Raw genomic sequence first — 20,758 nt, 5'->3', positions numbered from 1 at the left:
AATAGTATGCCAGCTCAATCGGAAACGTCACACGTACGAGTCAACGTAACGTCGTCGATGCCAATAATGATACTGTTGTAGCTACCCAGACACTGGACTGCAAGGCTCAAGCTGACAGGTGAATCAGGATCCTGGGGGACGAAAGTATTGGATCCTGTCCTGAACCCATAGGGACCACTATCGGTTAGTACTTGGCTAGCGTCAAGCCTCTGTTGGTTAACGCTGGGGTAAACTTGACAGGAAAAGCCACGACCATTGATGGCAGTTTGTAGGTTGAACGAGTATTGCAAATGGTAGGTGAAAGGGCCAAGGGCGGGGAGGACTTGAACAATAGACGTGAAAGTGCGAGCTTGGCTCATGGTAGCGTAACTAATTCATGGTGGTCAGTGTTGGTTGTCTTACGCAATCTGGTATCAAGCTTGGACTTACACAAAGTTGGGTGCTGAGCGGGGATTTACTTGACTAATGGTCGCCCCTTCATCAAGTGTCCATGGGTCACCATTGTTGTTATCGTCGAAGCCAGTGTTTTCGAGGATCTGAGTTGGGACACAGACAGGCCCAGCGGCGGTAGTTGTTGTTGGCTCGACAGCAGCACTTGTCTCAACGATGGCCTCGGTGGTGGTAGTTTCGTCAACGCTTGTTGTATCGGCAGCTGTGGTCTCGATTGTGGTTGGCTCCAAAGCACCTGTAGTATCGATTGCGACCTCGGTGGTTGTAGTCTCGACAAGGTCAGTAGTGCCGGTGGCGGTGGTCTCCAAACCTCCAGTAGTTTCGGTTGCAGATTCAGTCACGGTGGTCTCAAGAATCTCAGTGGTGTCGGTTGCCTCAGTATTGGCGGTGACAGTTGTCTCAAACCCATCGGTAGTATCAGTGACGTCGGCAGTAATTGTCGAGGAACCTGTTGCAGTCGGCTCAACTGTAATGGTTGAGGACAAAACAGCTGAGGAGTAAGGCTTGCATGGGATAGCGTTAACACCAACACCGATAATAGTGGCCGCTAGAAGAGCGACGATTCCATGACGAGCCATTGTGAAGTGTAACGAATGGACAGTGCTAGCAGCACACAAATTATCACAAGACAGGTTGAACGGAACTAAACCTGAAGAAAATCACAATGGGGAATGGATGTCTTTTTAATTACAAGAATTATTTATCTATATAGCTACCTAGTCAGGGGCAGTAGTTGATAAATACTGAGGATTGGACGCCACAGCTGAAATGATGATGTTTAGTACGCGCTATACACAATAGTTTGGTGGATCAAATTGAAGCACTGAACCTTATATGGTTTTCTACGGGGTTTAATGGTGATTCTTATATGCGCGCTAGGCGCAATGTGTATATGATCAGTGCGCTAAATATGGTTGAGGTTTTTAGGTCACAGCTGCAATGAGGCTTCAAAAGGTTGACTGGTAGTCCATTCGAGATATTCAAGATGTAGAACGTATCAGCGACATCGTGAATTCATACTAGTTATGTAAGGTTATTTATATTTAAAGGGTACAGTCTTACCCATCGCTCTCATCATCAGTAGTGGGTAAGTACCAAAATGCAGTAGACAAAGAAAACACAATAGCGGTGAGTATTGAGACTCGTAATGAAGTTTAGGTATATACAGAAACTATCGAACTATCTTGGACAGTTTTTCAACTCATGCCAAAACAAAGACAAGACTTTCTAGTCTAGTAGACATTGGTGACAGGAGTCTTGATGAGCGACTTCAAACTAGTCTTTCCATTCGTCTCCTCGTTGATAGCCTGAACAAAAGCCTTGGCAATGAGGTCGGCAGCCTCGGGGCTGGTGTGGGTGTGGTCCTTGGGGTACAACGAGTTGACCTTTGTGTTACCAAGCTTCTGGTACATCTTGGTAACAGCAGCAAAGTGGTCAACCCAGGTGACGCTGGAACTACCCAGGGCCTTGTGGGCAGTCGACACATAGCCGACGAAGCGAGGGGCACCAGGCTGGAAAGTGCCAGTCTCCCACTGGTTGTTGGGGGTCTGAGTGCTGAGAACGACTTGAGCACCCTTTGCAGCAATGGCCTTGGCGGCTTGGGAGATGTAAAAGACAAAGGTGTACACCTTTTCGCCTGTCTTGTCAGAGATGCAGACTTCTGTGCCTGCACCGGGACAATCGGAGCGCAAGTTGTCGTTGTTGTTGGGTGAACCGCCATCGTTGTGACCGAATTCGATGACAACTACATCGCCTGGCTTGACGAGGTTGATGATTTCCGTGAAGCGACCCTCGTTGGTGTATGAACGAGCGGATCGACCGCCGATGGCCTTGTTGACAGCAGTGACCTTGAGGTACTTGCCAATGTAGTTACCCCAGCCATCAGTAACACCGTCGTTGGCGCCACTCTTAGCCATGGTGGAATCACCTGCAAACAGTAAGTATATGCTATGGAGGAATGGGTGAGATGAGACCTACCAGCAAAGTAGACTGTCTGGCCAGCCACAGCCTGGAATGCTCCAGCAGCAAGAGCTGCGAAAGAAACAGAGAACTTCATGATGACTGATTACTCTTCCAGAAGATAGTACACAAGAACTTGGCGATCTGAGAGGTGTCCCCAGACCTGTATATCTACTCCATGGAACGCATATCATCAAAACCCTGAATGGCAACATTCATCTTCACGAAACAGGAATGCCCCAGTCTATGCTCCGAGGATACCGATTTGAGTCTCGTCCGGTCTGTGCTATCCCGGTAGACAAGGATACGGTAACATTTCCACCAGTTAGAGAACGAGCCATCTCAAACTGCAGGGTTCAGCCCGGCACTTTTAGGACTGGGGTGTCGGAGAGAACCGATTGATGGAAATGTCAAGTCAATGCAAATGCCACGAGGCGGTCCTATGATAATAACATGCTTAATGACTTAGAGTTTTAGTACAAGAGCCAAGAGGTAACGTTGAACTGTGGAAGATCTTCATTTGTCAAAGTCCGGGGAAGGGGTTGGTTAATCTCGGGGAGAGATGCACCGAACGCGGGGAAACGGAATATCATTTCCCGATTCGATTAAGTATTTTGACCGACTTGGAGTATGATTTTGGTCAAAGCCGGATACCTCGGCCAAGAAACAACACCTTCTTGGATTGTGAATCTTTTAGCAATATGATCATGTAAACTGGCGACATGGATTGCGATGGCTTCGCATGGTGTTGGGCTTAATAAAAAGAGCAAGGAGTCCGCCCGTTTTCTACCAAATTTCCCACTAGCAGCTTTGTGTTCGAGCGGCAGAGACATTCGTTTCAATTTCAGAAACTCCAACCTTCCGATAAAAGTAAAGATCACAATAAGACACACCACTAAACTATTCCGCTATATAATCATATGCAGACTATGGATTTTGGCAGTGTGACGGCGTATCTACTAAAAAAGATATTTAATGAATAATGTCTATAGGGTAGCTGACACATAGAGGCAAAGTGTCAAAACGGAATTTAAATTATCCTGCAGCAACTCTTAGAGTTTGATCTCTAAGTCTAACCTTATTTCCGGTTCATCTGGAACACAGACAGAACATTGACGTAGTGCAAGTGCCGACAGATAATTTTCTCGATTAAAACGTTGGAAGACAAAGTAGCCAATCAAGTCTCAAGCATGACAGAGTCCCGAAAACACCATCGATCCTATCACGGTCCAACCAATCACAGCATGGGCATGACATGGCCCTTGTCTGTTTACTTTGAAACTTTCTCTCTTATCTCTCATCGATGTCATGTCTTTTTCTTCAATCCTACGATGTTCTTCCTATTATTATTAAGAATAAACTTAGTGCATATGTTGTTGAAACAGGCTCTTTGCTTCTCAACTCCAGTCGAGTCCGACACATGCCTTTCTTCGGATGGATGGCTGGCTTTGCCACGATCCGAAATCTCAGTGTCTTATCAGATCAAGTTCGCAAATAGTCTACTCCAAGCCAATGGCCTCTTGTTCAGTGGAACAGCCAAGCTAAGGCTTACGTTGTCTCAGGGCTGAAGGTTCCGCTTGTAAACTAGCTCTATCCACCATCGTTGTATAAATTATCCCTTACATATGTGAGCCGCCACTTATTATTGATGACGCTGTCTCTGAAAAATGCGTTTTTTCTACAACACCATCAGAAGCCGCACCTCAACACGTATCATCCCCGTCTCATTCAACCATCAACAACGCTTATTCTTTCGAACAACTCATAATTTCGGCATCAAGATGAACGGACACGGAGATTTGAACAATTCCCACGCTGGAAGAGTAGCGGTTGAATTTGCCGTTGATCCGTCGGTTAAAAATAAGACCCTCACCATTGACCGCGACCAAGATGATGCTGCAGTTCGCCAGCAATATCGTCCCTTTCTTTTCGACGGAGATATGGCTGCTGACGATTGGGTGGCTGAACTGGAACTAAGCACAGCACTAAAGATGGTGCAGTCGGAAATTATGGACAAAAATCTTGATCGCCTCCGGATTCTTGTTCTTTATGGGAGTCTCAGAAGTCGGTAAGTACCTACGATAAAACTCACATATTGGCATTGGGATGTCTTGGCCATCATACTAATTCACATTTGCTAGGTCATACTCACGTCTTCTTGCCCTTGAAGCTTCGCGTATTCTCTTCCGCCTGGGTTGTGATGTGCGAGTATATGACCCAGCCGGTCTACCCCAGAAGGACGATGTTCAACATAACCACGCAAAGGTCCAGGAACTACGAGAGCTGAGTAAATGGAGTGACGGCCACGTATGGATTAGTCCAGAGCAACACGGCAACTTGGTACGCCATTCCCGATGACAAAACGAAGTTAACCCGAGCTAACATGTCTCAAAGACGGGCATCTTCAAGCAGCAAATTGATTGGATCCCTCTATCAACAGGTTCCGTACGTCCAACCCAAGGAAGAACTCTGGCGGTGGCCCAAGTTAGTGGTGGATCTCAGTCCTTCAACTCTGTGAACTCCCTACGTATCCTGGGACGTTGGATGCGCATGTTTGCCATCCCGAATCAGAGTTCAGTACCCATGGCGTATACTCAGTTCACACCCGAAGAAGAGGGTAGTCGTATGATGCCTAGTTCTAACCGTGACCGTCTTGTTGACTGTATGGAAGAACTCGTCAAGTACACAATTGTCATGAGACCTCACTTCGATCTCTTCGGGGATCGATTCAGTGAACGAGAGGAGAAGAGAGCGAAAGAGATGAAGAGACAAGAAAATTAGATTTGACGATATAAAAGCGATCATATAGAAAGGTTTACTACAGACAACGGGTTTAGAAAGACATATAGACTGGGGACGTTCGTTTTATAACTTGAGCTCCGTAGAGATACTGAAGAACGCTACTGCCGTCCTTGTATCTCGTGTTATTATTTTACATTGAATTATAACCTGGGCTATATGCTTGCTACTAGTCCTGATGCGACCTATTTACTTGACACCCTTCTTCAAGAAATACTCAGCGAGAGTCGCGATATGCCGAAGCTTCTCATACTCCGTACCACTTCTCTTTAGGTTCGTAGCAACTGCATCAAACGTATTCCAAACCTCAATATACTTATGATTTGTGTTTTGGTTAACGCCAATACTGTGAAATGCGTCTTCCATTCGTGCGCGTTCTCGAATCTTGTTGATATCGTCTTCAACAATAGGACTATACCCAAATGCGACGACAGTCTGTTGACCCTGCTTTGCTAATTCTCGGTTGTATATGACGCTCAACCTCACACACTCAATGACAAGTGCTGCTAGACCTGTTGCAAGAGCATTGGCGACAGAGCTCCCCGTGTGAGGCTCAAATTTCTGCGCTGAGCTATCATCCTCTCTGCTGCTGATGACCACTTCGTGCCCTGGAAAGATGAAGTCCACCGCATGAGGGTCACCAACTGTGTCGAGCATGGTTCCAGTGGCTTTAGCACCACCAATCCGGAAGCATTGACGGTTGCTCTGATGGGGATAATTAATGTCGGCCGACTTCCCTTGGTCACTAGTCGAACAAAACATGAGAATGCCGTGATTATCAACCGCGTTTTGTACCGCGGCATTGAATCGGTTTCTCAATTCTCCCTCTGGAGGTTTGATCGTCCATGACATGCAAATAATCTGGGATCCCCTCTCCGCAGCATAGTTGATAGCCTGGTCGAAGTTAGAACATATGTTGAACCAAAAGATACGAAGGGACAGATGGTACCTTGATTGCACTCTCTGGTTTGATTTGAACTTTCTTAGAATTTGCCGCCCAGACTGTCTCCAGCTTGATGACATGGATGATGGCGCTGGGACAAACTTTGTGGATAAATTTCGCCATCAATGTACCGTGACCGGAAGACGAGCTCCAATATGGTGGAACACGGTTGTTGGAGCTCCCGCCTTCAGAGTCAAAACTCTTGCCAAATATTCTCCGATCCTTGATATCGTTGAGATCTGGGTGAGTGATATCGACTCCATCGTCAATAAGAGCCACCTCCACAGGCGATGGAGATACTCCTGTGGCTTCCCTGAGGGCTTTGATCTGTCTGAAACATTGCGAAAAGTTTTGCATGCATTCGATCCATCTGTGTGGATCAATTGGCCGCTCCTGATGTTGAGTCGCCGCCTCTGCTGTTCGAACACGCGCCAAGGGCCGGCCACCACCTGATTTAGGCCGGATCACGCGGGGTCGGGGGGTGCCATCTGGCCAAAACTTATTTAAGCGCTCTTCAAAGGCTTGAAGGTTCTTGAAGGTTCGTTCAGGCGACTCAAGACCCTAAGTGAAGATGAATTAGTGGTTACCCATCGGCTGGAATAAACATACTGGCATAACCATACCTCTTTCTGAATCAGATGGATCACCTCCAGTGAAGGTAGGGAGGGAAGGGCCTCTTGCTCTGACCACGCTCGAAGGGTATTGTTACTACCGCTCCATTGCAAATGAATCTCGCGTAGATTAGCTCCAATCTCGCAAAGTGTAACTGAATCCAGATCCAGTCGTTTCCAATCGAGCACTTCGACCTTCTGTATAGCTATCAGCGGGTGTTTTCAATAGTCAGACTGGAAACTCACAAAGTACTTCAAACACCTTTCTATGGCTTCATCGCGATGAGAAGGAGGTTCCATGTCCTCAACAAAAACCTGTTTTCTGTATTAGTCAGAGCACCAGGAATTGTCCAGAGTGTCATACTTTGACGATTTTAGTAACAGACTTGTTTCGAAGCCAATCAAAAAAGAAGACCATATCCTAAATAAGTCAGGTATATCATTAAAAGCAAAAGTTAAGCCTGATTCCTACCTCTCTTCCACGATATCTCACATCTGCGTGTTCCCTATCGTCCTTGGTGCAGATCTGTGGAAACGCGACATATTGTAATGCTGTGTCGAATTTTAAATGATCGAAATGTTTCTTAAATTCCTCTTCGCTAAGGGACTTGGGGGGACCAAAGTCAAACCAGAATTCCTTGACTGCCACAATCGTCAGTTGCTACAAGTCTCCGATGGCGACGTATTGTGCTTGTCCTGTTGGACTACCACTTACCTGGCTCATTGTGTAGCTGTAAATCCTCAGCCGCCTTTGCTGGACTCTGCCTGCGCAATGATTCAAGCTTCAGCAGGTTACTGATCATATTTGCAGTCTCTGCAGTTTCCCTTGCCTTCTGTACAGACTTGCTAACTGTATCCGGCTGAGTTCCAGTTTGGGTGCGGTGAATTGGGTTCAAAATTGGTGTGCGAACAGGAGTGGTCGCTCCTTGCGGAGTTTGGGATATTGAGCTTCTTCGCTTCGAATTTGCATCGCTTATATCCCTTGGTGGCGGAGGCCCCATACTCGTCTTCGAAGCTCCAGCCTTTTCCCCTCTTGCTGATACTCTTCTGGAGTCCTTCTTTGGATCAGATTTCTTTTCTTCCCAGGTATCTACCTTTTTGGAAGCTCCAATCCTATCGTCTTGGCTGCCCACGTTTTCGACAAATCTCTGTTGGCCCTCCGCCATCTTTTTCTCTGTTCTTTTTCGAGTATAGTGGTGATACTGATATGCTGACAAGGTCTGGCTAGGACTTCTTGGGTCCTGTATTGTCATTTCCAATGCACTAGGATTGGAGCGCAGTAGTTGTTCGACAATCTGCACCTGGCTAGTGCAGCATCGATCATACTCAACTGCCAGGTGAAGAGGCGTACGACCTAGTTTATCTCTGACGGAAAACATTTCCTTTGGTACAAAAGTGCAAAGGTTGTTGAAGAACTCAAGTCTCTTTTGTCCATTGTCAAAAATACAGCTTGTAGCAGCATGGAGACACGTAGACTCGCTATCTCCGTTGCATTCCTTGAGCAGAGGATTATGAAACTTCTCGCGTGTTTCCGCTGGCAGAGTCTTGCACATAGAGTGGACAAACATCTCATTTCCTCGTGATAACGCGGCGGACAAAGGACTTCGCTTCTCGTTGTCCAAAGACCCTACAAGGCCTGATAGGCGGGAAATGGCTCCAACCATCAGCCATTGAAGGATGATACTTGGTTTTTGCTGTACATCCTGCTTGTAGTTGTAGTAGGCCAAATGATGCAGAAAGTTTCGGCCGTCTTGTGTATTCTTCTTCCACTCATGTTTCTTTTTATTGATAAAGTCCAGTTTCTCCTTCTTCTTGCCAGCGTCATTCAAATTTGACTTTCGTTGTTGAATTGTTAATTGGCGTGCATCATCAATATCTCGGTCGAATACTGCCTTGATAGGATCCTCATCCAGATCAGGCTCTGAATCGATCTCAAAGTCTCCATCGTCTATGTTGATGTCGTTGTCATTGTCCAAGTCGACGTTGTTAGGATCCATACTGATTGATGGGGAGCTCCGATAGAAAGTCAAGCGTAACTACAACTGTGGAATTGAGGGAAGGACCTTTCAGTCAGACATGATTCGTAGGTGATTAATTTGATACAAATATCCATATCAAGTCCTTTTACGGGTAGGACAAGGGACCCGTGCAAGAATTTCCAGCCGCACCCACACAGCCTACGATAATTGGCCCTGTAACCGCTTTGAACCTTGCATTATTTGATGTCCAGGGATTAATCTGACCAAGTCTTATCTACGTAGAGAAGTATCCTCCAAGTCCAACATACTGATCAGCAGCGGGGTAATTACCGGCATCTTCCATCGCTTTGAACGTAAACCCTCTGTTTCAGAAGTCGTCGTAGTGCCGCGTCTGGTAGTATATGTAGACTAACTGAACATACTAGATGCGCGCTTTCGCTAGAAGCTAGATAAATCATTTGGAGCCCGAGAATAAAACTGTCGACGTAACGCTTAACCCGTTTCAGTCTAGAGACTAGTCTGCCCAGGACCTGTTGAGTAGTGGGTATGTTGAGATATAAGACCCGGGAGTCTCTAGGCTAGAAACGCCTTTCGTAGTCTAGAAGTTACAAGATTGTTACTCACAAAGTCCTAGTGCCAACCTTTCTCATATATTCCTATGGATATGTATCCGACCGACGAGAATGACGATCAGCCTCTCTTGGACTTGGAGGTGCCGTTGGAATATCTGGTAGTCGGCGAAGACGACACTGTTCACACCGAAAATGCCTCACTTGAAGACTGGGAGCGTCGCAATATAATAGAACGAACTGATGGCAATATCCATACACGGGTCGAGTTGCTTTCAGTCAGCCACGGAACCTTTAGTGAGGGAGAAGGCAAAGCGACACTGATGGTCTTTCGCTTCCGCTTCGACCCTCAGAAGAGCTCTCGACGGGTTTTACGAGCTTCCGTTGGAATAGAGTTCCTGAGTAAGAACGGCGAGGCGCCTACAGTCGAAGCCATCGCCCCCGAGGAACGGTGGACAGTGGTACCGACCAATGACTCCGAATCAACTACGCGTGGGGTACAGCTGAACCTGGGTCTTTCAGGTATACCACTTGTATCTGCTGGCGGAACTGCAAACCTGGAGAAAACGATTACCAGGGATATCAGCGACGCGACTACCATGACAGGCAGTATCAACCTGGGCACAGGAAAGAAGTCAGGCGACTCGACGGTGGCATTTTGGAACTTCCAGGAGAATTCACGCCGCAAATCGGGTCTTCCAGATTCGGTAACGACTGCGATTCGTCTGCTTCGGTCAGACGATGAGGCTTTTAATGCCGTCGTTACTTTGGAGGCTGAAGTCGACTGGGTCACTGGATTGGAGAATAAATTTGCCAAGGTACCCTTGGATGATCCTATCCTATTCAATCCCAAAGCAGCAGGAGAAAAGACGAAAAGTGGAAGGTCACAAGAAGCGGAGAACTTGGCCAGCATTCCATTGTATGATTTATGCAAGGTGAGATTCGCCGTGGAGGCTCCGTTCGCCGTTAAATGATATTTTGGAACCGCTCAGCAGGGGTTACAGTAGTGAATTAATAGACACTCGGCTTTATCATGACGATGTGGCGCTGAGGAAAGGCCATCGAGATGTGAATTAATGGCTAGTATTATTGTCTGATCTCTCTGCAATATTTATAAATATCATAAATGGATGAACATATTTTGATTCCTATCTAGTAGAAATATTTCTAAAAAATGAGGAACATGACCTCTGCAGAGTGTACTCGATAAATAGCTCAAGGTTTCGTGTACTTATAAGATACAACAGCACTCCCATTGCCTGCCGCTTACCACTCAGTAACCCTGCAGCCTAGCCCTGGCTGTCACTCTGACCAGGCCTCGTCTCCACCTGTGATGAGACTCTGACACAGAACAATGGGTATCCACCTGGCCCACAGAGTTGGGTGTGCAAGTTTGTGGTTTCTTTCTACTCTGCCTCGAAATTCTGATCCTGGCCAGCTAAATTGAAGAGATCTTGTTGATCATGTCTGAGAACGAGTTTACGGGTGACGAGACCGCTGCCTTTGACACGAAGACAATCGACGATGACCAGCCAAATCAAGGGCAACCAGGGGTTGAGCCCGAAGACCAAGGGACGTCCCCAGTCAGAGATGCTGTTACGGCCGAAGAATCGAAACCAATGATTGATAATGATATCTATGAGTAAGCCATCATGATGATATCTTAACTGCCACTAACGCTGGCGGCTTCTCAGTGCTGTTTTTGTCCATGGCATCAGCGCACAAAGTGCGGCTAGATCTAGTCTGGACATCAGTGCACCCTTCCTACGAAAAGCCCTAAATGGCGTAGGAGAAAGTATCGGTCGGGTATTGACTTGGACATATGACACGAATATTGACAGTGGAAAATACTACACGCCAGATGGTGTCTACGAAGAAGCCGAGGAGTTGCTCGATTTTCTTATCCACTCACGGAAATCCAAGATCAAGGTTAGGTATTCTGTAGTCACTACGACCAAGCTACTGACATATTTTATAGGAAGCGAGACGTCCTCTATATTTCTTTTCTCATGATATAGGCGGGACACTAGTTAAAGCGGTGAGTCATTCCGAGATCTTTTGTGATCAAACGTTTAGTCTAGGTGTTGACTGTAAATATAGGCATTGTCGATAGCCTCGAAACATGGAAAAAAATATGCCGATATTTTTGAATGTACTCGTGCTGTGGTAAGACCCGCAGGTCCATTTAGGCGTTTTAAGTATTGCTAATTATGCTAGTACTTCTTCGGTTATCCGCACAGATGTCCTAATCCAAGCATACTACAAGAGGCTGTACTACGGCTACTCGCTGTAGAGCCTGTGGACTGGCCTGGTAGCACGTTACATTATGCGAGAAGCCTGACTGACACCATACTCGAAGTGAATGACAGTTTCCTCCAGACTCAGATACTCACGCAGGCCAATTTCGTCAATGTGGTTTCTACAGTTCAGGATCCGGGACAACAGGTTCGTGCAGCGAAAATTTCAAAGTAAGATTAATCTACGATGTTCTAACTAGTTCTACAAAGGTGTTTCCAATTTCCATGTCAACTATGGGTACTCCTTTCGAGCGAGTCGTAAAGATGGAAAGCTCTCACAGTAACTTGATCGTTGAGGGAACAGATGGCCCACATCCAGTCAATGAGATTGCAGATTCAGACTGGCTCAGTAAGTAGGCTACTAGATTGTCTCAAGCCGTGACTGACGGTATCTACAGATGGAGATCTTACTGACAAGCAGCATATCGCCTTTCGCAAAATCGTCAACCTAGCTTCACCAGTATTCCCATATCGAAAAGTCGACACCAGTTGGCAATACCCAGACCTATTGGACCTACAAAAGGTGAACAAAGACTACATCGTGCATATGCGATGCACTGGGAGAGCAGAGGAAGTGTCTGAGAATGCGAGCCTTTTCCTTGACAAGCACAAGAAGAACATCTTTCACCCATTGCTGTTCATGAAATTCGACGCCTACGATGTACGATTTAACAATTGCGAAGCAATGTTGCGGAGCTTCCTCGCTCGTTTTACATGTAACAGACTACAGAGTGGAGATTTTGTGGCAAGAGATTCACGAAGTATTACCAGCGTCAACTACCGGGACATCAACCCGCTGTTTGGTAGATGGGAGGGTCTTTTGAACGACAATTCAAGTGAGTCGCAATGAAGTAGCTTCGCTTATAGAACTCACACCCGCACAGGCTTTAGATCTGGCATCCATGTCCTCGGATGTTTCGATGAGTGCGATTCTTCGGCGATTTGGTTTCTTTCAGAGATTAAAGACTTGCTACTCAGAAATGAACTTCGTGTGAAGATATTGATTATCACCACGAAAGACAGCCCCGGAGACCTTCGTATCAAATCTACTTTGTCTGACTTCCCCCCAGAAAACGTCAAAACCATGGAATACTACACTACGAATCTCCCTCCTTTCCCGATCAACGTGGAGTCATCAAAACTTGTGTATCAATACTGGAGTTTTATCGGGTTAACCCAGCGTGATAAAATCCGTACCATACTCAGCACATGTGCAGAAGATCATCATCTCTGTGAATTGACCCTAAAATGGCTATCATCGGACAGAGAACACATCAAGCATCTCCCTGGACTTTCTCGAAACCCTCTGACGCCAGGAATAATGTTTACCAAAATATTAGAAAGCATCCCAGAATCGCACAGAGAATGGGCCAAGATAATTCTCGCGTGGCTTCTAGCCAGCTACAGACCTCTTCGAACCAAGGAACTATTGCATGTTTCTGATCTTACGTGGATTCGAGCACACGGAAGCAAAACCTTACCACCTACTTTACTTGATATACAAAACACGTTCGGCGGTTTTTTCATGTTGTTGAATGGAGAGACTCGATTTCGACATCCCGACACCCGTTCGTGGCTCTGTGAGCAGTTGAATTCCGACAAAACGGCGTGGTACTCTGTAACTGAGGTTGTCTGCCACGAGGTGATTCTACGCACATGCATCGACCACTTGAAAGACACGACTACAGGTACCGAAGACTGGGCTTGCTTGCTTCCATATGCCATCGAGTTCTGGTCCAAACATTCACAATTAGTTGATGGATCAGAAGACTTAGTGCTAAGCCTCTTCAAGGACGAGCCGATATTTCAAAGTTGGGCTAACGCCCTCGTTGAAATCCCTACCAGGCGCCTCAATCCTCTTCCGGACCACATCCGGCCCCTTCCTATGGCCTCCCATCTCGGCCTGATAACAGTTGTCAAGGCGCTTTTAGAGGGTCATTCGAATGAAGAAACGCTACTCAACCAGGCTCTGATCGAGGCTTGCAGAGCAAGTCATGTTTCTCTAATTCGACTTTTGATGAATTCAAAGCTATTTGTTCTGAGCCTTTCCAACCATGCGATACACGAAGCTGCGGCAGCGGTTTGTGATTTGGGTAATGAAGAAGCGGTATTGGAACTGGTCAACCTCCTCCCTGCAACCTTTGACCATGGTTCTGTGCAGAAGATTGAAACAGGACAACAGAGGAGTAGTTACGAGGCTAAAGAAGATCTGCAAAGGGACCATTCCATGGAGGATTCGCCCGTCGAAGTGCAAGTCGTCGACAACAAAACTCGACAAGACCAAGATGAATCCGATCCACTCCAATGGCTTGTAATGCCAATGTACCGATCCGCCATGGCAGGCATGAAAGATGCCGTGATTAAGCTGCTGGACCTCGGTGTAAATCCAAACACGCCAAAAGGAATCACACCAGACAATAACAGCTACCTTCATGCCACGGCGAGTAACTCACGTTGCGAATGTACCAAGTTACTTATCGATGCAGGTGCACTCCTGACATATGAAAATAACAGCGGAAAGGATGTTTTCAATACCGCCATAGCGTGGTCCTCTGACAAAATCATTCAACTGTTGCTTGAAAATGGCGCTATGGTCCACAAAATAGGCAAGAATGGAGATATGCCTTTGGACACCGCTATGCTATTTGGATCTTTTGCTGCAGCCAAGGTCATCCTTTCATTTCGAGATTATCATGAATACTTGGTCATTGATCCAGAGAACCACCCCGTGGACGTAGCCGTCGATGATGGAAACTACAAATGCCTTGAGCTTATTCTTCATCACGGGTTCAGTCCTAATAATACCCCTTCGAGCGGCAAAACTGCCCTAAAAACAGCAATAGAGAACGGAAGAATTGACCTTTGCAAGCTGCTGCTGCAACATGGCGCTGACCCAGATCTGACCGCCAACGGCGCTCGTACACCTCTCATCCAGGCAGTTTTTGAGAATGACCTTGATATGGTCAAACTGCTGGTCGAATGCAAGGCCGCTATCGACAAACGTGAAATGCCGCCGGATGCCGGATGGTCACGGACACCGAGTTTGTTTTTACCAAGCTGAGATAAACTTACAAATACTAACAGCAAGTAGTGCATACAGCTGTGGACTGGAAGAAGCCTGCAATTGTACAGTATCTTCTTGGACTGGGAGCAGACCCTAATGCCTGCGACTCAGATGGTGTGCCTGCCATCGGTGCTGCGGCTGATAGTGGTGACCCAGACGTGGTACAATGGCTTGTTGACAGAGGCGCCATTGTAAATTTGACGTATCACTATAGAGACACGACACCACTACATGAAGCTATCCCGTATCCTGCAGTGGTCCGCGTTCTTCTCCGGCATGGCGCTGACATCACGAAGACTAATTCAGATTCAAAAACACCGCTAGAACTTGCCATGTTTTCGAACAATCTGGAAAGTGTTCAAATAATACTTGAACAGTGCAGAGACACGCTTGACCTAAATACAGAAAGTACCCGACAGGAGTTATGCTTAGCGGTGGTCAACGGATCCACCAATGTTGTGGGGGCTCTACTCGAAGCTGGCGCCGATGTGAACACTGTTAACGAGGATGGCGAGTCACTTTTGATGCTCGGTGTTAAGCATAATGCAGAAAGCGGCATGGTCTGCAAGATCCTGGAGTACAACCCCGATGTGGCAGCCAGAGACAACAAACAGAATACGGCACTTCATCGGATTAACGACTACACAGTTCTAGAGACTGTAAGACGTATTGTCAATTCCGGTGCAAAGCTAGACGTCCTCAACGACTCCGAGGATACACCGCTGATGCTTGCTATCAGAGCTCAGCTCGACGACATCTTCTCTTATATGATCAGAAAGCAGCCAACTCTTGTGAATCGGGGTCTTGCATTATCAAATACGATACTGACGCCGTTACATGAGGCCTGTATAAAGGGCTCACTGTTTATGGTTCGATCGTTGATCAGCTGCAAAGCGGAAGTCAACCCATGCTGTGAATGGCTTTACGGAACTCCACTGGTTGCGGCGACGCTCAGATGGCGAAGTGCCTCGCGTAATGGTCTAGCGAGCGATGTGATCGCTCTACTTCTTTTCAATGGCGCCGACCCGGGAATTCCGAGCGGTATATTCCGATATCCACTTATCTCTGCATGTTTGGGAAGCCCTGCAGACGTAATCCAACTACTGCTGGACTCAAATGCGTCTCCTGCAGACCATGACTCCCTGGATCGCAAACCAGTCCATCTGGCCTGTTATAACTCCTTGGATGTCCTCAACGCATTGAACTTGCCAGATTCTGATTTTTCTTCTCGTGATTTAATCGGCCGAGTGCCCTTGCACTATGCTGTCATGAGTGGAAACATTGGACTTGTACAGGTAGTGTTTGAGCGATCTGAGCGAGCCGGCGTTGATATCAACGTCAGAGACAACGATGGGTGGACACCACTCTTGTGGGCTATCCGTGCTTCTCGTATTTGGTATCGACATGAGAATGAACGTATCTCGATCATTGATGTAGTGTCATTTCTTTTGGAGAATGGCGCTGACCCTGATATCAAAGGGAAAGGAGTGAACCAAGACTGGACGGTTCAAGAAGTGGCATATTATTACCATGCTGATAGGTGAGTGAAATTGTATCAACTGTAGACATGTGTACTAATTATCCTTGCTATACTAGTGTTATATCAGTAATGGGCAGAATGTCAGATGGCGACGTTCGCTCTAAGAAACGGGGTAATGAACTCAATGGCGCAAAGTTCTGTGACTGCTGCCTGCTTGACGTCTACGGGATTTATTACCAGTGCTTACTATGCTCCGACTACCATTTGTGTCACAAGTGTCATATGTCTGCTCTCAAGGTACATCCTGCTCATTCATCGTTCACTGCGTGTGGCGGTGAATGGATCGAACACGATGAGCCTGAGGAAGAGGAGGTCAGTGTTATTGATATCGGAGATGGTGACGGAGAAGCAGATGGTGATATAACGTTGGACCTTGATGCAGAGACCCCTTTCGACGACTTTGGAGACGATGATTCGAATGGCGAGGATCTACATGATGAGGATTTTGCAAAATAGTTGCATGTGCAAGTGAATCATGTAACATACCCAGTCAAGTCTTCACATATGTCTTAACTGCAAACTTGACTTATACTTGAGTGATGACTATACCTTTAATTTCTGGAAGGTATTAAGAAAGGCAAGATGCTAGGGATTTTATATTAGCATTATTTATTTATTAATTTCTATACTTTACTAGTAAATATAAGTAAATATAAGTCTAAGCCTCTTAATAATTTTAATATTTAATAAAATATTTATATAAATAAAAAACTTATTATTTTAAAATAAAATTCTCTTAATAATTAAATTTTCTATTAAGAATATATATTATATTAAAATAATAATTAAACTCTATAATAAAGATTATATAGAAAAAGCTTTTAAATTATATATATAATAGCTATTTCTTTCTTTTATAATTATTAATTTATTATAATTTATATAATTAATTAATTATAATCCTTTTTCTTTTTAATTTATAATATTAATTATATTATAAATATAATATATTTATTCCTTAATTATTTAATTAGATTATATATACTATTAAAGCTTAATAGAAAAAATAAACTTTTATTATAATAATAATTATAACCTTAAGTCTAAGGCTATTAAGGCTATTATAATATTATTATTAAAGAATTCTAGTCTTATAAAAAAGGCCTTTTTAATAAGCTAGGATTTTAACCTTTTTAATTATAATAATATTATTAAGCTAGCTACTTTTAATTATTAAATTCTTTTATTTAAAAAAGAAAAGTCTAATGAAGAAAAAGAGGCTAAAAGATATTATTATTATAAAGAGCTAAATACTTTAATAAGGCTATATAATAAGCTAAAATTAAGTAAAAAACTAAAGGCTAAAAAAAAAGATTTTTTTATAGCTATAAATATAAGGTATATTTAATAATAACTAATTTACTTAATAAGGCAGATTACTTATATTATTAATATCTTTAATTAAAAGGTTAAAGTTATTAATATAAAACTATAAAGATATTATATATAGAGGTAATTAGAAAATAGGATAGAATTAAAGGTTAATTTAAGGTTTTATTAAAGTAATTTATAATATTAAATTAAAGTAAGGCTAAATCTAGAGGCTAAATTTATGCAATTAATCTAGATTATATACAGATCTATTATCTTAATCTACCAGAGAGTAATAAAGTATCTTTAACTGTATCTTTAACTGGGGGTATTAGCGTTATACCATAAATATGTTTACAAAACTCCGCCGTCAAATTATGTCGACCTAGGCTTAACAGCATACACCTGAAATGAGCCTGTGCATGTTTGGTTAGTTTCTATGTTCAAACGGCGAGATGAGTACACTTACCTGCCCACTCATTCAAGTCAGTGATCCCTAGAATGTCACTAAGTACATATTGACAATTACCCAATCCTTCAAGCACATTCTGTGGATCACATCTGGAAAAACCATCTCCACAAGCCGAGTCTGTCCATTCATTGCCACAGTACGAACCCTCATTCTCGTGGGCAGTAAAGTAGATGTTCAGGTCACTTTTAGTGTCGACGATAAGAACATCTTCCAATAGTCAGCTCGACTTAACTGCCTCTTCTACCGTTCGACTCACCTTTGAATCCCGCATTCTTCAGAAATGCTTCATAATCATCGACAGGACTAGCACCAGAGATGCATCCAACGTATAGAGCAATATTGTTTCTGATCTGGTCGGTAGATTCTTTGCGGGCTAGTATATCACTGACAGCAACACGTCCCCCTGGCTTGAGGAGTCTGAACATCTCGTTAAAAACGATTTGTTTCTGAGAAGCAGGAACAAGGTTGATGACGCAGTTACTGATGATACAATCGGCTGTAGCGTTCCCCAGTGGTACAGATGTGATGGTTCCTTCGACGAACTCGACGTTTGATACGTTCATGGATGCTTTGTTCGCATTGGCCTTGTCTATCATATTCTCCCAAGAATGTCAGTTTTACTCATGCGCAAGAGGTTCCATGATAGTAGAGCTCACCTTGTTCATGTCGACGCCGATTGCCTTGCCCTCTGGGCCAACTTTCTTGGCAGCCGTTAGAACATCAAAGCCAGCACCAGAACCCAGATCAATCACAGTCTCGCCCTTGGCAACCAGTCAGTCGAGTATCCGAGCGGAATTTATTTCACAATCTACCTCTCTTAGTTTTGCCAAAGCTGTGGGATTGCCGCAGCTCAAGCCAAGGTTTGCCCCCTCGGGGATACCAGCGAGCTCTTCTTCAGTATAACCAAATGCTTTAGCCACAGTCTGCTCATATTTACCAGTGCTACTCTTGGTGACTGATCCATAGCGCTTGTGAACTTGTTCGTAGATTTCTTTCGCGTCCATGATGTTGACTTTTGGTGTGTAGTGGACCTCGCTATCTCTTTGTGATGGATGTTCATGTGTTTACCGTCTGCTTGAGATATAGACATTAGATATTGACAAAATCGAGAAATACCGATATGTCACCGTTCATCAACATCAATCACACGTGCCAATTACATTCCTTTGTCTCACATCATCGTGGTGCACATCACAGCACTAGAAAAAAGGGCGTCCAATCAGGTATTGAATGATTACTAAGATCTCCAATCGATATGTCACCGTTTTGAGACCCCGTTTCTCAAACGATGGCAACACCATCGGTGACATATCGACTTCAAACACTTCATCATGACACCTAGATCTAAGCGAGTAACCGTTGAGCATACGAGAGATCGCATCCGCAATAACCAACGTCGTCATCGTGCTCGAAGAAAAGACTACATTACCACGCTGGAGGAAAGGCTCAATGAAGCAGAAAGGACTATCTCAACTTTGAAAAGTCAGGTTGCCGAGCTCGAAGAGGCATCGAAACAGGATAGTGGACGAACTTCGTCGCCGCTCGGAGCAGGATCCGAAAGCATGGACATCCCGGAAGCACCAGTCATTATTGATACAGACGATCTGCTACTTCCAATTACCGGTTTCGGTACAGAAGAGGCTGGGGAAATAAACGACCCAAGTGGCGATGACTTACCCGGGATGAACATCGAGTCCACTGACCTGGCACTATCAATTCTTGAATCTGTCATGTTTCCTTCACTATCTCAGTCGGGGTCTCCCCTTGCATATCAAAGCTACCAAATCAGTGGCTATTTACCACAAAACCTATACACACCTACGATCAACGCATGCTGCTCACCTTCAATCCCGACGCCTTCGATTCCACCAATTGGAACAGAATTAAGCAGTGAGCTAACGAGACTCTGCTGCGAAGCCTACATCCTCATCGCCCAACATAATGCCACTGTATTCAGAGACGAAACTAATCTACACCAAAATTCATTTCCACTCCCACAGCTTATTTCCTGCCATTTCAAGATGAGCTGCTGCTTGGTGAAGGCTGAGGTTTCGGGACCCCAAGTCTGCACATCAATCTCATACGTTCAATGTAATTCATGAGTGGATAAAGCGGTGCAGCAATTATATGAGGATCAGATACTCAAGATGGCCTATGGAGTGGTTCGTAATGAATTTCCCCCAACGCTGGGGCATACCTATATAGTAAGATCATGCGACGGCGCCGTTGCGATGGCTGGTGGTTGATGATGAGATGTTTACTGATCGAGAATTTACGGTCATGTGGAAATTGCCTGTGTTCATTATGCTAATTCAGCTTGCTTGTCCAAATACGGTCTGTGGCTTGTATCTACGGTAAACATATTTGAAAGATTAAATAGTCACTTGCGCTAGGCTTCTAGCCTTTGACGGATCTGTGGTGGGCAGGGGTAAATTCACTAGTGTCAAGCTGAAGTCAGGGGTCATTTTTCTCATGGTTCATAGTTGTGAAAAAGAAAGAAAAAGATGAAGGAAGGCAAGAATGAAATGAAATGATCTCTTCTGGCAAATATTAGGCTCATGTTGGCTTTGCTTTTGTAAATATCATGACAATTTCCATTTTATACTGAACAGATATTGGGTATGCAACGACATGAAAGCTGAGAGCAGTCTAACCACTTTAGTTTCACAGACGCCAAAAAAGTACGAGACACCGATCGAGACTTCAAGTCAATAGTTCCACTATAGCGTGAGAATAAAGGTCTCGACCACTCTCTTCGGAAATT

At 44.8% G+C, this 20,758-nt stretch overlaps 8 protein-coding genes across 8 annotated transcripts; 4 read left to right on the top strand and 4 right to left on the bottom strand.

Moving 5' to 3' along the window:
• Positions 1-14: 14 nt before the first annotated feature.
• Positions 15-1,028, bottom strand: FSST1_010398 (uncharacterized protein; the record flags this gene model as incomplete). Its single annotated transcript, XM_083233425.1, has 2 exons — positions 15-369; positions 430-1,028. The coding sequence occupies 2 exons, from the start codon at positions 1,026-1,028 to the stop codon at positions 15-17; spliced, it is 954 nt and encodes a 317-aa protein (XP_083080094.1).
• Positions 1,029-1,682: 654 nt separating this feature from the next.
• On the bottom strand, positions 1,683-2,506 carry FSST1_010397 (SGNH hydrolase-type esterase domain-containing protein; the record flags this gene model as incomplete). Its single annotated transcript, XM_083233424.1, has 2 exons — positions 1,683-2,377; positions 2,428-2,506. The coding sequence occupies 2 exons, from the start codon at positions 2,504-2,506 to the stop codon at positions 1,683-1,685; spliced, it is 774 nt and encodes a 257-aa protein (XP_083080093.1).
• A 1,570-nt stretch (positions 2,507-4,076) lies between these two features.
• Positions 4,077-5,190, top strand: FSST1_010396 (uncharacterized protein; the record flags this gene model as incomplete). Its single annotated transcript, XM_083233423.1, has 3 exons — positions 4,077-4,477; positions 4,551-4,749; positions 4,804-5,190. 3 exons carry the CDS (start codon positions 4,077-4,079, stop codon positions 5,188-5,190), a joined length of 987 nt encoding a protein of 328 aa, XP_083080092.1.
• A 207-nt stretch (positions 5,191-5,397) lies between these two features.
• On the bottom strand, positions 5,398-8,759 carry FSST1_010395 (uncharacterized protein; the record flags this gene model as incomplete). The annotated part of the gene is made up of 8 exons (XM_083233422.1): positions 5,398-5,913; positions 6,004-6,102; positions 6,158-6,712; positions 6,775-6,960; positions 7,009-7,077; positions 7,127-7,183; positions 7,235-7,404; positions 7,478-8,759. The coding sequence occupies 8 exons, from the start codon at positions 8,757-8,759 to the stop codon at positions 5,398-5,400; spliced, it is 2,934 nt and encodes a 977-aa protein (XP_083080091.1).
• Positions 8,760-9,399: 640 nt separating this feature from the next.
• Positions 9,400-10,284, top strand: FSST1_010394 (uncharacterized protein; the record flags this gene model as incomplete). Its single annotated transcript, XM_083233421.1, has 1 exon — positions 9,400-10,284. The coding sequence occupies one exon, from the start codon at positions 9,400-9,402 to the stop codon at positions 10,282-10,284; it is 885 nt and encodes a 294-aa protein (XP_083080090.1).
• Positions 10,285-10,773: 489 nt separating this feature from the next.
• On the top strand, positions 10,774-16,667 carry FSST1_010393 (ankyrin repeat-containing domain protein; the record flags this gene model as incomplete). Its single annotated transcript, XM_083233420.1, has 10 exons — positions 10,774-10,952; positions 11,005-11,239; positions 11,289-11,348; positions 11,411-11,476; positions 11,528-11,755; positions 11,818-11,956; positions 12,006-12,443; positions 12,492-14,648; positions 14,699-16,211; positions 16,268-16,667. 10 exons carry the CDS (start codon positions 10,774-10,776, stop codon positions 16,665-16,667), a joined length of 5,415 nt encoding a protein of 1,804 aa, XP_083080089.1.
• Positions 16,668-17,897: 1,230 nt separating this feature from the next.
• FSST1_010392 (SAM-dependent methyltransferase UbiE/COQ5 family protein) lies at positions 17,898-18,998 on the bottom strand (the record flags this gene model as incomplete). The annotated part of the gene is made up of 5 exons (XM_083233419.1): positions 17,898-17,938; positions 17,992-18,201; positions 18,251-18,593; positions 18,651-18,755; positions 18,807-18,998. 5 exons carry the CDS (start codon positions 18,996-18,998, stop codon positions 17,898-17,900), a joined length of 891 nt encoding a protein of 296 aa, XP_083080088.1.
• Positions 18,999-19,325: 327 nt separating this feature from the next.
• FSST1_010391 (bZIP transcription factor) lies at positions 19,326-20,096 on the top strand (the record flags this gene model as incomplete). The annotated part of the gene is made up of 1 exon (XM_083233418.1): positions 19,326-20,096. One exon carries the CDS (start codon positions 19,326-19,328, stop codon positions 20,094-20,096), a length of 771 nt encoding a protein of 256 aa, XP_083080087.1.
• Positions 20,097-20,758: the final 662 nt, after the last annotated feature.

The sequence above is a fragment of the Fusarium sambucinum genome, chromosome III (genome assembly GCF_050947815.1).
Source record: "Fusarium sambucinum isolate potato_lamoka chromosome III, whole genome shotgun sequence".
Taxonomy (NCBI): domain Eukaryota; kingdom Fungi; phylum Ascomycota; class Sordariomycetes; order Hypocreales; family Nectriaceae; genus Fusarium; species Fusarium sambucinum.
This window is presented reverse-complemented; position numbering and strand designations above follow the sequence as displayed.